This window comes from Bombus fervidus, chromosome 15, assembly GCF_041682495.2.
Source record: "Bombus fervidus isolate BK054 chromosome 15, iyBomFerv1, whole genome shotgun sequence".
Classification (NCBI taxonomy): Eukaryota; Metazoa; Arthropoda; class Insecta; order Hymenoptera; family Apidae; genus Bombus; species Bombus fervidus.
This window is the reverse complement of record NC_091531.1, coordinates 5,869,546-5,888,214: the sequence shown is the minus strand read 5'-3', so window position 1 is coordinate 5,888,214 and position 18,669 is coordinate 5,869,546. Positions and strand designations below refer to the sequence as shown.

The window sequence follows — 18,669 nt, the reverse complement described above, 5'->3', positions numbered from 1 at the left end:
GGTTATCCTCGCTGAGAGTCTGCAGATCCATATCCACGGCTGGAAAGCAGGTCATCGATCTCGTGCGAGAACTCGTCGTCGAATAACGAAACAAGAGAAGCCGAGAGGAAAGGCGAGGAGGACGGCTAGTCGATCTGAGGAAATTCGATCCTCGCAGCGATAACGGACAGGGTATTATTTATATTTCAGAGGGAACCGGTCACGCGCACCGCTTCAATTTCATCAGCATAAGGAGCCGGATGGACAGTGGGTTTCTCCCATTGGAAATTCCCAGGCGAAGCTGTGTCACGGACATTTCGCATGGGGTACAAACGTACGTCCCTGTCGAGAGTCGGTCGAACGATCGGATTAGAAATTCGATTGGGATTCGAATCGCGGGAAAATCGAATCCGCAATCGTGAGATGCTGGCGGCGTGTCGTTGCCATCGATGCAGTCGATGCGCTGTGTCGACAGCCGGGCCGTTTCAAAGCGTCACGTCTTTGAGAGGATACCCGCACTGCTACGTGTCTATCTTTACGTAGAGGAGCATACCGTGTTCCTCTTTGTGGCTGGATGCAGGGATACGAAATTATGGCTGGAAATTCGACGAGTTTACGTAACATGCCAAGTGCAGGCTCAAAGGTTCCCGAAATTAATTGCTTCATGGGGTTTATGGGTCAGTCGTTCATCACAGAGGATCTTGTTATGGTTCAGGCTACTAAGGGCTTGGATGCTACGCTTGCCAATCTTTCAGGTTAAGACCGAACTGCTACAGCCATTTGTCAGTCGTGTTCTAAAACTTGATGCGATCCAGTTTTAGTAAAACTTGAAGCCGATCGAAATCGAAGAATTTGATCGAAGTAGTCAATTGCCACAGCAAACCAACAGCTGTTCAATTTTCAGAAACTAAAATTACCCAAAAGCTAATCCAAAGTTAGCCCAAATTGAAGAATTCCAGACGTAGTTTTCGTTTCTCGTCCGCTAGATAGACCATAACCTTCCGAGGAGCCTGGGGAGCCACGCGACCTTGGAAAGTTTCATCAGAAGCCACGCGATAGAAAAGGGGAATCCAAACGAGAGATTAAAAAGCGGCTTCAGCTTGGAAAATCCAAAAGTAATTGGCCCTGAAGTGCATAAGCTGGACAGGTAGCGAGGATGGCGAAATTTCTGGCCGGTCGGAGGGTGGAAGACACGAATATTCGGCTCAAGTATCACGGAGGGCGGTGCAGCAGAGGTTCAAGGGTGCCTCGAAGAAGACGACCGACGACGGATATGAATTTCTGGAAAGGTTTGCTTAAGCAAATTGCGAGATGTAGTCTGTCGGTGTACGACAGACACAGAGAAGGGTAGGAGAACAGGAGGGAGGCGGTTGAAGCCTAAATCGCAAGAGCCTGCATCTTCGTTTCCATCTTCCGTTGGATGGCGCGCTACCCTCGACGACGCGCCACGCTCGGAAAACAAATTTTCCACTGTTGTATAACGTCGTCGCGTCTCGTCCGGCGATTTCGTTCCCGCCATTCTACAGGGTCGATCAAAAGTACGATTCCGCTTGAAAGTCCCAAGACACGCGTTGTGCTCGCTGCACAATTGGAAAAAGAGTAAATGGACAATAAGGATGAAAAAATATCGCTTTCGACAATTAAAAACTTGCAATCTACAGCAAACAGCAAAGTTTTATCAAAAACAGAAAACACGCTAAGAGCTTCAAACGTGATTCCGCGCTGAAGCTGCACATGTAGCAACACTTAACCTTAAAGTTTAATTTAACAGTCGTAAGCGCGCCAAACAAAGAAGGTCGTAATGCGGATACTTCGCCACGCTTATTTCTCCTCTCGGTATCATTTGCTTCCAATTGCAACAGCTTCCATATTGGATTGTAATCGTAAATTCCTAACCTCAAATAAAAACAGCTGAATGTTCAGTAAATAATTTCAAATTTCTCGATTTTAGGGAATAAAGTATGGAAACTAGCGGAACTCATGATTAACGCAACTACGCGTGTCGAGTGCTCGTAATCAACACCATTGCGATTGTTGGCCGCTCAATCTCGCGCAAAGTGCACTCTACTTGGAACGCGCGCGCGCGCGCAAGCTGGCGCTCGTCGAAATCGTTTCATCCGGTGATTATTATCGAGGAACGAACATATTAATTAAAGCCGCTCGATTTGATCACCGTCCGGCATAAACTTTCTACGAACGATAATTCAATTTACCGAATGTTCATAGCCGATGCGTTTATATTACGTCCGCTGAATTTGCCGATTATACAGGGCGTTTCAGAAATTACGTTCGGTCAATGCCGTTTTACCACGTACACGTCAAACGTAACAGACAATTTTTTCCTCTTAACTGTACAAATTGATCATATTTCGCGGATTCTACGGTTCAATTCTAAAGACATAGTCGCGTCAAGTGTCAACTTTCGACCCACTGTTTCTATTCTATTTTTCAATGGAATAATCTTCTATTAGCTTTATCGAATTCTAAGTTAACAAAATACACCGTGTGTACTGTGCAACGAATCTTCGGACGTGATTCGTCCACAGACAAAGTCTCGAAGAGCATCATTTTCTTTTGAATTTCTTTTTTCATTGATCTTATTCTGTAGAACCTCCAAGATTAGGGTGCAGGTACACCCTGTATATATGTTGTATATGTTTTTGCACGGTAATCAAAACAATTTGAAAGTCTAAAGCAATTGAACGGTTTAACTCGTTTACCTTCACGACGAGCATCATTTCGTCACCAAATTGTCTTTCACAATTGGACGCAATTGTACGTCAACTAAGACTTCCGGTTTCCGATCGCAATTAATTCTCATCATCCGTTTAAACTTGAACTTGCAAATACGAATCGGTGGATTGGTAGAATCGATGATTCCATAGAATTCAATCGACTGAAACTCGTACGCAGGCTTTGAAAAATATGCGGGTGATTTTGAAAAAAGAGTAGAAGGTAAATATTAAGTTGGAAAAATCGTGACGCGCGCCATTGGAATTTTTTTAAAGAATTGATCAACTATCAAAATTCTATCAGCAACGAGATGAATAACCTTATAAATTGTCGGTGGGACGTGCGTGGGTTGCAATCGATGTTCATCGATGGAAGAACGGGTGAAAAATAGAATGCAGGCTGTCGTCCCAGTTTAATCTACATACGCAATTATCTGGCGAACTACTTGTTTAGAAAAATATTTTCAATATGAAATGGTAGAAAATTGAAACTTCCTGTTACAACGACCGGTAATTGGATTCTAATTATTCCGCAATTGTTAATTGGATTCTCATAGTTTACAGCGTTTCGATTATCCCATTTCGAAAACGAGACTATTTGTATTTTAATAAAAGTATCGACGATCGTACAGCATCGTCGAAGTATCAGAATAATTACGAACAAGATACAACGAGAGTTACGTCAAGATGTTCTAAGGACTTTTCGATATTTCGATTTATTTAATACCTAAAACTCCATTCGATACCTTAAAGTCGAATATTTGGACATTTAATAGCCCATAGTTGGATATTAGGATAATTGACACGCTATACTTGGAAATTTGATACCCTGCGAGCCCGACGTTTCGATATTCGATACCCTATGTTTGAATACTTCGCTACTTGGATATTTGATACATCAATAGTTACATATTTGAATATTGGAATCCATTTAACGCCTATGATTTTACCCAGCAACCAACGTTTGGATATTCGAATCCACTCGGAACCAATCGCTACCAACACGAACGTTGGCAATCCCGGCGCAATCTTAAACCAACTGCAATTTCAAAACCATCCGCGACTGAACCCACAGAGACAAAACAACGCGTGCAAGCTGATGCGCAAGGGAATATACGGCAGAAATTCGAGAATCTCGTGCGTTTTCACTTTCTCCTGGCCAATTTCCCGAGGATATTAAATTATCCGGGACGCGAGCTATTCTCGTTCGAATGCAGAGGCCGGAAGAAGTTGGCGAATTCGCGGAGACTTACGAACTTTCCGGCCAGGGAGTTTAGAAGCTCGAGACAAACTGCTAAATTATTTTCGATTCAATGGCTCGGGAAGAAAAGAAGAAAAACAGGGGAAGCAAGGGGAAGAAAAAAGAGGAAAAATTCCTTGTTACAGGGGTCGTCCATTAAATCGGCAAAGTCCGCAGACTCCCCGGAGGGTTACGAAGAAAGGAAAGTTTCACGGCTAATGACGCGGTACTTTTAAAACGACCGGACTTACGCGCTGTCCCTGAATCATTCTAACCACGGGAACATAAATATTCGGCTGCATAGCGCGGGAATTAATTGAAAGACCGCGTTTCCCTGCTAATTGCTCTTTCCGAATCCTTCAAGGCGACAAGTTGTTCCTCATTCCAGTTTCTCCTCCTTTCAAAGCAAACAGAATTTTCGCTAAAGTATAAAAAAAGCTAACAGAGGGACTCTTTATTGAACTTTTCTTTACGTTACTCCACCTGAAACGTTTTAAGTTGCGTTATGTTCTCTAGGATTGTTGAATCGCGAAACAAACAGTTCCAACCGCAAATTCTGGCGTATTAGTCTAATAAGTTTCACCAGGGAGTATCGTCTAATCCTCGAAGGATCTGATCGAAGATCCATCAAATTTTAATCGAACACGAATCAAGGTCAGGTCACTGCAAGCCTATAAACGCTAATTATTGTACTAATATTCATCGAGAGTCAACGAACCTCAAAGAGCCAGGCCAAAGGTTCATCAAACTCTAATCGCTTTCTAATCGAAATCAGCAGATCGGTAGAATGTAACACGAGGAACGTCGAAACGACTATTTCAGAAGGGAATAAATCCTATTGGCCCGCTAATAAACCAAATTTTAGCCACTCGAATCTCCTAGATCCTAAGAAACACACGAGCAATCCACTTGCAAGAGAATATCGTCGTTGGGTTTCCATTTTACCTAGAAATTGGCCGTCAGCCGTGTGAAACAAGCTCACTCACCTGAAAGTCGAACTTCCTGAACTCCTGTTGCGTGTCGATGTTCACGTTCCTGGGCACGATGACGGGACAGGTGTCCAGCGAGACCCTGGCATCTGGAGATTCAACGTAGTCCGGCGTGATGGAGGTCAGACCTCGATCGTATCTCAGCTCCTCGTTGAGGATGCCGGCGGATGGACCTGTGGACGGCGCCTGTGCCTGGTTCACGTAGTACAGACACAAGAGCAGAGTCAAGAGAACCACGCAGGCGACGAACACGCGGCTGGAGCCGCGTCGAAGGATCTTGTACATGGCGCAAAGGCGGGATTTACTTGTGGGCGAGCGTTGCTCGACTTCGATTCACCTGGTGCCGCGATAGACGTCCGATCCCGTGTCGGTGATGCTCGAAGATCGCGCCCCGACTTTGCTGCCGTCGTCTATCGACTTCATGGGACACGTCCGCGCTGACACGATCTGCAAAGCACAAATTTTACATCTGTTTAGAGCCGGTGGATGCTTGCCATATCCAACCATATGTATCGTACGAATCTCAATTTCTCGTCCATTTTACATTCGCCGGTTGAATAAATGTCGGGTTTCAGGTTGGATTTGGCGCGGGACAGATTCAAAGTAGACTGGCTGTATGTTGCAACTAGGTTAGGATTTTCACCTGGCTAAGAAGGCTTGCGAGCGTTCACGTATACATAACGACGACACATTTTGCGTTTCTGGGTCAGTTGCTGAATTGTTATGACGACTGCATTAGATTCGGGTTAGGTACTATGTGTGGATGTAAAAGCAGGCTCTTGCTAAGTCTGACAGATGGAGAAGCTCGTAGACTGGCGAAAAAGTGTATCCAACGGTGGAATAAAGAATTTCTTTCTTACGAAAAAGTATCTCTGCAGACGTCACCTTTCACCGAACCTGATAAAATCCTTCGGCAAAGTATCGCGGAATTTATGGTTGCTGCGAGACATCGCTTTTAATCGTCGTAAACGTATTTGTCACGAGCGGTCAATAAAATCTTTGCACGGACAGATGAAACTTGCAGACGAATGAAAACTATCTCTGAACTGGAATGGAATAAAATAATAAAAAAAAAAAAAAAAAGAAATAAAAAAATGTCAAAATTCCCATTCGAAGTCGCAGTATCGGAACGAAGGCTGACGATTTATCGGACACGTTCGCGCGTCGCTGTATATTATTGCCGGGAATATCGAGAGTCCAGGAGCGAGATCGAATAGTATCGGAAGAAGAGGAGGAAGGGAAAAGTAAATAGCTTCGGCTATGAATTACGAGGGCATATACAGAGAGAAAGAGGGGGCCACGGGGTTGATTAAACGTCCGCGAAAATTATGACTGACTGTTTCGACCGTCCGCGAAATTGGCCGGCTCGAGCGATCGATACGCGTTCTCGCATCGATGACGAACGCGAGCCGAATTCTCCGCACGAACTGTTTCGATCTCTCCGACGAAACGACCACCGATTTTCCTCCAGTTCATCGGATAAATTCCATACACTGTTTTAGATTTTACTTAGATCCCTTCTTGCTTTTCCACCTTTCTTTCTTTTTTTCTTCTTCTTCTTTTCGATCATCGTTTTTCCTGTTTCGTCGATCGTCGAAATTCATGACAGCGCAAATGAAACCAATAGAAACGAAATTCAAAACGTACGATGTCGTGATCTTTGCAGTCGCATGATAGTAGAGAAGGCGAACAATTTCGATAACTGTAATATTTGAACAGTTGTTGGAGCCAAAAAGTTTCCAGTCTGATTACAGAGCTGGTAAAAATTTGAGGAGCGCGCGTGACCGCGGATTGAAATCACGAAGAAAGGAGGAACGAGGCGGAGGAAGGGGCGATCCAATTCCAGCGAGAACAATAAATACGACCTGGTGAACCAGAGACACGGTTTCCCAGAAACCTTCTGTCTCCCAACGTAAGGTCGGTTCGCACGCGATAATCGATCCTACCTGTCACCGCGACTCCGCCTGGAGAACCAGTCGCGACTTATACGCTGAAAACCCGAATATCCACTCTGTTCCAACTCTGGTCGGACTTGCCACGAAACACAAGTATCTACTTTCGTAGCAGCGTATCGTTTCGTCTCATCTACTTTTCATAAGATGAACGATAGTTGCCTGGGAAAGAGATCAACGATTGCTTCTATTTCTCGTTGATTTCGAATCTAATCTATTGACTTGGCAACTAAGTGGTTTTGTCAATGCCACCTAATGACAAAATCCGCAATCACTTAGTTGTCAAGCCAATAAGTCTAGCTTAGCCCAAGGGAACTAAATAATCGTGATTTTTAGTACAAGTCAAGTGCGGTTTACAAGCAACTGCGTCTACGAACTCAATAAGTTACGATCTTTAGCGTAATTTGTAATTTGCACGCGATTTGAAACTCAACCGTAGACTACAATTGCTGAAAAGAGTTCTATTAATTTTTCATTTCTGGCTATAGGAGTTGCACGTGCATTTCGAAGTCTCTATATTTCCTGTAGGCGCATGAAAATCCGCAGTCTAATTATCATCGTGGTTCAAGCAGCAGCACGTAAAGTTCAATTTGAAAGAATTAGCCTTATGCACGAAGCGACGATTACCACGAACAGCTTACCTTGCCTTGAAAAATCCCCTCGCTCTCCAACCACGGATTAACGAACGCTCGACCTTCGATTTCGATTCTCCTTGTTGGAGAGGGGTGCGGACGAGCGAGATGGTCAGACGGCAGAGGGCGGAAAAATAGGGGTTGGCGCGACGAGTGGCCAGCCGGATTCAAGCTGCCGTCCCTTTTGTTCGACAAGCAGACGTGTCGAGGGTGCTCTATCGCGATTCACTCGATGCGCTCGACGAAACCGTCGCGAGGACGCGGCCTCTTCGCAACGTGTGCAGTCCGACGCCAACCCATCCAACAGCAACGCGTCGTTTCCTTAATTCGATTTACCTCGCCGTTTTCTCGGCTTTTCCTACTTTCCTTCGGATTTCGCATCCACTGTTTTTGTTGCTCGAGCAGTGCAGGCTGTTTTCGGCGCCTCTTTGGATCTTCCACCACCCGTCTGAAGATTCAAGCTTACGTTAGATTTGTGGGTCGTTTGTGGGCACACATGCTGAACGATCTGTGCCAGAGAAGTCTGCCAACGCGTCTTCGCGGGGATAACTTTGTGGGTCATCTTTGATTCGTATTTTTGTGGGTCATTTGTGGGTACAACTTTGTGGATCATCTGTGGATACACATGCTGAAGAACCTATGTGAGAGATATCTCCCAACACGCGTTCGCCGGAATAACTTTGTGGGTCGTCTTTGATTCGTATTTTTGTGGGTCATTTGTGGGTACAACTTTGTGGATCATTTGTGGGTACACATGCTGAAGAACCTATGGAAGAGATGTCTCCCAACACGCGTTCGCGGGAATAACCTTGTGGGTCGTCTTGGATTCGTATTTTTTTGGGTCATTTGTGGGTACAACTTTGTGGATCATTTGTGGGTACACATGCTGAAGAACCTATGTGAGAGATGTCTCCCAACACACGTTCGCGGAAATAACTTTGTGGGTCGTTTTGGATTCATATTTTTTGGGTCATTTGTGGGTACAACTTTGTGGGTACAACTTTGTGGGTACAACTTTGTGGGACATTTGTGGGTTCACACACTTTGTCGTGAAATTTGTGCAGCACTAAATATGAGACACGTTTTATCGGCAGGCCTTTGCGAGTACGTTTTCCGCGAGATACGTTTATGGGTCAAAGTCGATTCGCGTTTTATGAGGCACACGTACCTGGCGTTCGATTTTTATCAATCGTTGCACGTGTCCCAACGACTGAAACGACTAAGGCCATTATGAAACGAGGAAACGTTACTAACACAGAAAATGGACATTCCTTTAAAAAAACAAAAAAAAAAAAGAAAAAAGAAAAATAGAGCGACGGCGATAGGAAAGAGCTACGAGCTCGCTGGTAATTATCATATGCTAATAAACGTCGAAAAGGATCGACTTATCGGCAGCGAAGAAACTCGTTTAGAAGCGAAACGACCGCAACGTAACGCCAACAATCGATGCCCGTAACGGGATTTTTTGCACACGGAAAATCTCCGTATTGCTATTCGATTTATCGCGAAACCGGCGGTTTTATCGAACAATACCAATTACTCGTATGTTAATAACGACCGGCGTATATCGAAACCTGCATTTCCCTCTCCGCCCCAGGCTTCCATTCTCCGCGACGATTCCATAAACAACAGCGGCGTGTGCGCATTTGAATTTTAAAAATAGGCTGATCGCGAGCTCGGACGCGAATCGATTCATTGGCCTCGAATATTTCGGTTCGATTGTTTGTTTACGGCGAACAGGATCGCATCCGTCCCAAGTGGAAATTCGAATTAAAAGACGAGGAGTATTCCCTTTTTCTTCTGTCTTTTTTTTTTCTTTTTTTTTTCGTACTCGTAATATAATTTTTGGTCGAAAAAAAGAAGAAAGGGAAACACGGAGAGAGATAGGTGATTTCTGTGGCGGATCTCACGCTGATTTAATTCGAAGATTTTATCTTGATATTTCCCTTTTAATCTCGGGCTTTGACTCTTTTAATTTTTGATTCGTATCGGCCTGCTGCGTTTACCTTATTTCCGACAGGATGTAATCTAACTAGGAAATGTACGATTAACGATTTGATTTGCCACTGTGTTATCGCAGTTGCGGAATATTATGACGCGATAAAATTGATTTTTAGACGGCGATGCGGAATTACGAGATCGACATCTGTTAATGTCAAACTGTCATAACGCGGCTTTGTTACGTGAAAATCATGATAGCCAGTTTGTGCGGTTTCCAAGTCGCCGATCGAGTAAAGCAAATAGCCCGCCTGTGCATCCAACACGGCAAACAGAGAAATCTGAATTTTGATGAAATCGCGTTTAACTTTAATTTCTCAACGAAGGATACCAACGATTGTTCAGATTTTTCCCTTTCAAGACTGTACATTTGACTGTAAATTCTTTCGAACACCGAACCTGCTAATCGTCGATTTGTCGTCGGTTTCGTACGTTCGATAAAAATCTACAAATCCGTAGAATCTTTCGCAATTTTGATTTGCATACAACCTCTTGAAATTTGTATCTGAAATTGGATGTTTGCCATTATTTGACGAGCGACGGAACGCAAATATCGCGCGTTTGATCTTCGAGGAAAAAGAGTTTTAAAACGCGGGACGAATGCAAAGGAGTTAAATCGAGGAGAAACAGCTGATTCGCTGTTTTCAGTGGAATCGTTCGGTCGCGTCGCTCATCCGACTCGCGTCGCGCGCGTTACGCAACACAAGTTTCCTGGAAACGAGAGTTTCCTCAACGGAGATACCCAACGATCGGTGGACCGCAACCGGCCATCGAAATCTGCGATAACTTCCTGATATACCGTTGGGACGACTCTTCCTGTCCGCGCCTTACATTTTCCACATCTTCGACATTCTCACGCCAACGCGAAATTTTAGTATTCTACGATTGCACACAATTTTTTAACAGTCTCCTACAATTATCCGAATAATTGTAAATTCCGTTGTCGCTTTTGTCGATTTCACAAAGTATTTATCGTCTCTTAATTTCTGGAATTATTTCCCAATTATGAATATTCACAATTATTGGATTGGCAACTAAGTGATTGCGGATTTTATCATTAGGCGGCAATGACAAAATCCGCAATCACTTAGTTGCCAACCCAATGTAAAACAAAAAATACTGTGCGTCTATTGTTTCCTTATAAAACGAGAGAATCTTTTAGGACAACCTAAAATATACACTTAACTATAACATATCCTAATTTTATAAGAAAATAACAGATGCACAACAATGTTTGTTCCATTGGAACAGAATGGATCGTAGATAATCCAATGAAATAATATTGGATTGGCAACTAAGTGATTGCGGATTTTATCATTAGGCGGCAATGACAAAATCCGCAATCACTTAGTTGCCAACCCAATATAAAACAAAAAATACTGTGCGTCTATTGTTTCCTTATAAAACGAGAGAATCTTTTAGGACAACCTAAAATATACACTTAACTATAACATATCCTAATTTTATAAGAAAATAACAGATGCACAACAATGTTTGTTCCATTGGAACAGAATGGATGGTAGATAATCCAATGAAATAATATTGGATTGGCAAGTAAGTGACTGCGGATTTTGTAATTGCCACCTAATGACAAAATCCGCAATCAATTAGTTGCCAACGTAATGTTACTCTTATCGTTATTAGATGCAGTCCGAACAATTGGAATTTTTGCGATTGAAATTGTTACAAGTTAGGGGGGAATAATAAATTGTGTCGCCTGTGAGGAAACGTTTTAAATTGCGTGAAAGTGTGTAAATACGAAATTGTAAAACTATGAGAAAAGGGAGCAAGAGACGGCTCGTAATTTGTAAGTTACTCGATATGTGGTTACGCGAGAGTATTTTACTTTCGTTTACGATACCATTTTCTTACGCTGCTTGCTATCTCTCAAACCAGCGCAATTTCGCGTCAGCGGCTACGAATACATTACCACGTTGCCGCAGAAACCGCCAAGAATCTATCACCCGTTGCACGAAGAATATCCAGCACCTCGAACCAACAGAACCGCCGACAACCCTCGCTAAACTTACAAACAATATTCTATTAGCCGTTTGAAAAACACGCTTATTCCTCGCTTTAAACCTTAAACCTTCTCCAACTTGCTCGTTCAAACTTTACGCGACTGTCTCGCCAACGAAATCGAACCAATTCAAACGACGAAATCACAATTTCCATGCGACTAATATCGTTGCGCTATCTCGTCATCCCAAGAAATCTGCTGAAACCTGTTTGTCCAAAGCTCGTAAAACCTTGTCAAACGTCAACGATCCAAACGTATGGACGTAAACGTACGGAGTAGAAGAGCCGGAAGAAGGCGACGCTACAGTTGCGCAATTATAGAAACGTGCTTACCACTTGGAAAATTACTCGTCTAGCTAAGAGGCCATCAAACGTAGCGCAACTTGGTTGTCCAACCTGCACAGAAGCGTTTCAACGCTACGAACACGGAAACTTCAAGTAACCGGACAACTCGAACAACTGCGGGAACGCAACAGAAGCGAACGAGTGTGGGGAAAAACAGCGGCACGCGATAACGTTGTCGCGTTTCTGTTCGCGCCAACCGGCCAACAGCCGGCCCCGAAGAACGGGTACCGGAAGCGACGCGTTTACTCGCGAGCACGCGGCAGCCGGAAGCTCGGACGCGTGCAGAAGGGACGGAAGAGAACGTTCGCGAGCGAGTACCACGCCGTACTGAACGTTCGCCACGGGTGGAATAGTTTTGACACGCCGGCGGCTACGTCCGCTTCTCCGGCGACGCGACACCGTTCACCGCGCATGTGCCGATATAATCCACGCTTCTACGCGCTGCATACGCGCGACCCACACGTGCAAACGTCCGAGTGAACGTACGGAGTGGCGAAGGGGTTGGTCTCGCTTGGCCCGAGGGTGTTTTGACTCGCGAGCGCCGCTCGTCCGCTCGACCCCGCTTCTTTTTACGGATCTAAGGGGATGACGGTACACGCACGGGGTGTCTGCCGTGATCCGTGCGGTGATCGATGAACAAGTGGCGAGGAAAGGGCCTAGGATTCTTCGACGGAAGCTTCGTTGTCTCGCAAGTTCCAGCTATCCGTGGAATGCAGCGTATACGGAGTTTGGATGTTTTTGTACGATGCGAGGGAGAAAGGCGAAGATTTGTAAGTGCAGGGGTAGTGGGTTGCCTGATGGATCGAAGCGGACTCGACTAATGAAAGCCTGATGCTTTTTTGGTGTAGTACTAGCGGCGAAAAAAGAGTGGAAAGTCTAGGATTCTTGGAGGCGAGTGATGCTTGCAGCGTTGCCGTTTGGCATCCCTGGAATGGATCGTTCGCAGTTACGCTGCTTTCGTAAAATACGAGCAGGAAAATAGAAGATTCGGAAAAATGAAAGTTAGAAGGAGCATATCGAAGTGAATCGAGTTGGTCTCATCGGTGAAAGAATGACGTAGTCTCCTTGGTGTACAACTGACGAGAAAAGACATCCAGGTATCCATGGAATGTAAGTTGATCGTTTTTGAATAAAAATAAAGATAATTAAAGCGAGTATATTGTGAATTCTATCAGACTCAAGGAAAATGATATAGTTGTTTTAACGTACAAGTAATGGGAAAAGAATGAAGCGTTTAGAATTCTTGGATAGCATAGTTGTCTGAAGAGATCCAATATGGTATCCATAGAATGTAAGTTGATCGCGTTTTAATAAAGATAAAGATAATTAAAGCGAGTATATTATGAATTCTATCAGACTCAAGGAAAATGATATAGTTGCTTTAACGTATGAATAGTGGAAAAAGAATGAAGAGTTTAGAATTCTTGGATAGCATAGTTGTCTGAAAACATCCAATATGGTATCTAGAAAATGTACATTGACTGTTTTTGAATAAAAGTAAGAATAGTTAAGGTGAGTATATTATGAATTCTATAGTTCCTGGATATAGTTGTTTCAACGTACGAATAATGGAAAAAGAACGAAGAGTTTAGAATTCTTGGATAGCATAGTTGTCTGAAGAGATCCAATATGGTATCCATAGAATGTAAGTTGATCGCGTTTTAATAAAGATAAAGATAATTAAAGCGAGTATATTGTGAATTCTATCAGACTCAAGGAAAATGATATAGTTGTTTTAACGTATGAATAGTGGAAAAAGAATGAAGAGTTTAGAATTCTTGGATAGCATAGTTGTCTGAAAACATCCAATATGGTATCTAGAAAATGTACATTGACTGTTTTTGAATAAAAGTAAGAATAGTTAAGGTGAGTATATTATGAATTCTATAGTTCCTGGATATAGTTGTTTCAACGTACGAATAATGGAAAAAGAATGAAGCGTTTAGAATTTTTGGATAGCATAGTTGTCTGAAGAGATCCAATATGGTATCCATAGAATGTAAGTTGATCGTTTTTGAATAAGAATAAGGATTAAGCTGATTATATTATATGAATCTAACTGGACTCATCAACGAAAGGCGGACGTAGTTACATTAACGTACAAATGACGGGAAAAGAGGAAGAAGCTTGGAATTCTTGGATAGAATAGTAGTCTGAAGAGATGTAATATGGTATCCATGGAACGTACATTGATCGTCGAAGGGCTTATTTTTGTATACCGTAAGGGAAGATAAAGAAGAGGAGTGGCTAAAGTATGCTTGATACAGAGACTCTCTGTCGAATTGAAAGGCTGACAAAAACTGATTCGACAGTTCGAGGCTGGAGCATCAAAGTTGGAATCAATCGGAGCGGGAAGAGTGTACTCGTTTCGCTAGGGCGACGTTTCGCTACTCATCTTCTCGTTTCTGGGCGGTACTCTCCGTCTCGATGAACATCGAAGTAAAATATCGACGATAAGGAATCCCAGCAACTTGCTTCAAACGTTCTCCAACGAGAGACGGTTGCTGAAGCGAATCAACAAGTTATTCGTAACGCAGTTTTGTTCGCCTGATGCAGAACTTTAGTCGTTCTCACGACCGATCGATCGGAATTTATCATCGCACTGAGAAAGAGAGGTTTGCCCGGAACAGCAAGCTAGTGTTAACTAATACAAGTTGGCGATAGCGTTCTCGGTCCGCAAGTTCTAACGCTCGTGTTAACCTTTCAATCAACGTAATTGCCATTCGATGAAGTTTCAGCACCAGCTAACAGTATCCACGCCTTTGCTATATGAATTTCTTCGAAATTCGAAACGCTGGAAAATGGAAATGCGAATATCTGGTGACAGACACGGCAGGCGATACTGGAATGGCGGAATGATATCGAATAGGAGAATGTTACATCGATAGAACGAAAGAGAGTACTATAATGGTAGCGTATACATATGGTAGAATATAGAGGATAGAAATGCTAGAATAATAGTACAATAGAGAACAGTAGAATAGAATGTCATAGGGTGGGGCGCAATAGACGATACGTGAATACAATTGTGCCGCTGTAATTCGACCAAGCAAAGAGAAAACGATGGAAAAGATCTACCTGGTAGTACATCCATCCACCAAGCTATCCGTGCTAACCTTCGATCGTATCTCTTAACAGTTGGAACACTTGTAGACCAGGTCAGACCACGCATACTTTGCAACGAAATTAAGGAATCGTTGGTTCATAGTGGAAAAAATTGTCCATCTTGCCGTAGCTTTGTCGAGAAAGGGATCATACGATAGCCTGTACGAGACCGTTTTATATGACCAAGCTTCTACTGTCTTCTCGCTGCTGAATCAAATTTCCTCCAGGAAGCTTTTATACTGCGAAGTGCAAGAGTAGGGTGTACATAACTTTTGTCCTGGAAATTTTTTACAAATTCCAACTATTATATCGACTTTCACACGCTTTTTTTGTCTTCTGTCCCGCGGCAAATTCGAAAACAGACATGTCATCTTGCGAGGAAAAATAGTTGGGATCAAACACGTGGACAGTTTCGGAGGCTAACGAAAATTCCTGTGCCCCGTGTTATCGTCTGTGCGATAGGAGTCGCACCGATCAAATCTTCGTTCTTCGCTCTACCGATGTTTTCGATCGCGACTAGCATTTGTCCGAAAGCTGTACACGTTCCACGGGTCGCATCATTTTCGACAGTCGAGTGGTTTCCTTGAAATGCGACGCCAGACGCGAGGAAAAGAAGGAGAAGGACGAAGCGAGTCAGGTTGGGCGGGAAATTGCATTACCGCGTAATTGCATGCTGGATGTTTATGCGAGGAATTACATCGGCGTGGAATCCGCTGCTTCGCGACGTTATTACTCGATTTACGTCGATATTGCTCTCAGCGAGCCGCGATGGAACTGTCGCCAGCCATTACCGAACGATACCCCCTCTCCCCGCAAACTTGTCATTATTTCGCAGGATAATGCAACACCAGCTGCTTGAATTAATCTGATCGCCGTTTCAGCCTCGTCGCGAGATCGTCGCGAGACCATTGCTCCTTTCTCGCTCTTTTATCCGCCAGGCCGTTTAGAGGCGCGGCCGTGGTCCCAGGATTCTCAGCTTCCTGCGACTCGGTGATCTAATGGCGAGGTCTGAGAGCCGGCGTTAAGGTCTCAGAACTGTTGGTGGGATCGTCTGCTAGTAAAAGTGGGAACCCGTAAGTCAAGTTTTCTTCTCTTTCGGAAATCTTTGATATTCTTGGGAGGACACTCACGAGGCGGTCGACTCACGATGCTGGGAAATTACGTTTCACGGTTATACGAAAGCCGTTAGTTTGGAACAATTTTGATCCTTTTTATTTTTTGTTTTTTCTTCTTTTTTTCGGAACTTTGTGGTTCGGGTGCAGCTGAAGTTTGATGATCTCTCAGCCATCCACAAGAACGCAAGGTCTTCAGACAGCGTGCAGACGCGTGGGTCATACGGCAGCGCATCGAAACTGGAATTTCAGTTGCAACGCAAATTTCAATTTTCAACGTCCTTTTTTTTTCAATTTTCGTTCGAACGTTTCACTGGCCGATTAACCGATCGTCAAACGTGGCAGAGTTCGGCCAATTTCAGACACCGAGAAGTCTCACTCTCAGCAGTAGATAGCGGTGAGTAGAATCCTGGCTAACTTTACCAACACCTTTTCCTCGCGCAACTCTTCCGAGACCATCGAGCATCGGGCGTAAACAAAGCCACAGAAGGGCCACATCGATGTTTAATTCAATGGACTTTAGGCGTACTTGACCACGTCGGTTAACTTTAATGGAATTCTCCTTGGACTTGCTGAAAACCCAGTCCTGGACGGCCCACGGACTATCGATTGCTCGTCGTTATTCATTAAAACGCGACGAGAATAGCGACAGTTCGTGCCGCAAGGTCAACAATCAATGCAGCGATCCAGTCGTTTAAAAGCCAATCCGCAATCTTCCGCGTTAGGCTAACTTCGAGCGATTTGCGGAACTCGACGAGTCCGCATGCTCCTCGTTCTCGTGCCAATTTTCGACGTGATTTTCTGCTTGCGGCGCGGCGGTAATCGCGACACATTCGGCTGATTTGACGTAAAACGACGAGAGAAAAATTTGCTACATGTTTTCAGAGAAAAGAAAAATCGACTTGGAAGATTCGACGAATATTCTTGAAAATTTGAAATTTGGCTAATCTTCGATTAAAGAGGGTGAATTTACAGGGTAAATGGGTTTACGGGATTTAAGCTACGTTTGAAAACAAGCGAACAATATAGAATGCAATTTTCTCATAAGGTGGTTCGTTTTCCAGCAAAGAATAATCTTGGAAATGCATCGGGCGTATGTTTGGCGCGCGTAATTAAACGCGTTTAAAATTTATTTCCTTGTAAACGCGGCCTTAAATCGGGGGAATTTCATTTCGCCTCTTTTTCACTTATTCTCACGCGCACAATAATCTCCTGTTGATTGTTTGCACGTAGCTGGCCGGCGCTTGGCCGAGTTAAAGCACATAGCCGACCAATCTTCAAACTCGATTTTCTCAGAAACCAAGCGTCCAATGAATAAATTTTATTCTACATTTTCCACTCATTTCTTGACGTACTTTTCACTTACGTCGCTCTCTACTTGGTTCTACTATGACTACCACCCCCACCCTGTACGATCCGATATCGTCAAATACGAACAAATTAGAAGCAGAATATAAATAAACGGTGACGTTTCTGACACGATGATTTTAGGTGGCGTTGGCAAATATCGCAACGCGTCAACATAACCTTGGGTCAAGATCTACCCGTCACGGTCGCACGAGAGTTAAGGGATTCTTGAACCCTCTGCACTCCGAATTTTATTTCAATTTCGTTACCAGTAGCTCCCAACGCTTTTAAGTGTTTTGTTTGAAATTTACTTTAACTAAAAAATAAGACAATTTATTAAATAAAGGAAGAAAGGAATTTATTTAAATATCAGTTTTATTCACGCTATTGTTGTATTTTCTAATTTTCAAGTGTATGATATATCTTGAAATAATTTCCAGGATGCGGGATCTCTGCTTTTCGTTTGACAAAAAAAAAGGTGGACACGAAAGAACGTCGAGTGGGACTCGACAAAGGAACTGCTGAGATAAAAACTGACGTCGAGCCACACTCGACATACGAGTACAAAGGGTTAAAGTTTCTCCTGAGTTCATCTTGGACCGGGGTCAGTGGGGCACGGTTGACTTTAACGTTAAATCGCAGCTAAGAAAAGGATATTTCAGAGGCGCGCGAGCAGCCGAATTCAATTACGTGCACGATGAAACTGTGTTTTTCATGTCTGGGGTTCCGGGCGCGGAACCACGTCACGTTCACTTCGTTTAGGCGAGAAAAAGAGAGTTGGCGAAATTCGCGTTTCAACAAAGGAGAGAAGGGCAGGAGGGTGGCGAGTGGATGCGAGGATTTTTCACGTCGGACGCCGGATATTAGCTACGTAGACGACGCCGTGAATGCAGAGGAGCGCGGCGTGGATGTTGGTGCCAGCCTGGAAAAAATGTTCCATCGCAAACACCGCGGCCGACTTCAAACGGTTCGCGCTGCTCCAAAACGTTCGACTGGTCGCGCGACTGAAAAGCAAATCAGCCGCGGCCCCTTCCATGCTTGGCCCATGTACCGGGTGTGCTTTGCGTCGATTCAACGAAACTGCGGCTTAACGCTAGAACTACCGATGGTTAGCAGAAAGCTATTGCTACCAAAACCAGTGAAAATGGCTGGTATTTAAAAAAATACGTAATAATAAATACTTTTACATTTATTAATTTATTACTTTCTCATAGAAGCA

The 18,669-nt window shown here is 43.7% G+C and overlaps 1 protein-coding gene across 5 annotated transcripts in view; it reads right to left on the bottom strand.

Moving 5' to 3' along the window:
• Alpha-man-iib (alpha-Mannosidase class II b) overlaps positions 1-18,669 on the bottom strand; it is a 180,384-nt gene that overhangs the window by 75,840 nt on the left and 85,875 nt on the right. For 2 of the 5 annotated variants that reach the window (XM_072018031.1, XM_072018034.1), the window contains one exon: positions 4,938-5,387. In XM_072018031.1, coding sequence (XP_071874132.1) covers positions 4,938-5,225 — 288 coding nt within the window. In that variant the 5' untranslated portion in view covers positions 5,226-5,387. Of the gene's footprint in view, positions 1-4,937; positions 5,388-7,533; positions 7,952-11,874; positions 12,230-14,964; positions 14,989-18,669 lie in introns of those variants that run through there. The other 3 variants (XM_072018035.1, XM_072018032.1, XM_072018033.1) reach the window with 3 other exon arrangements.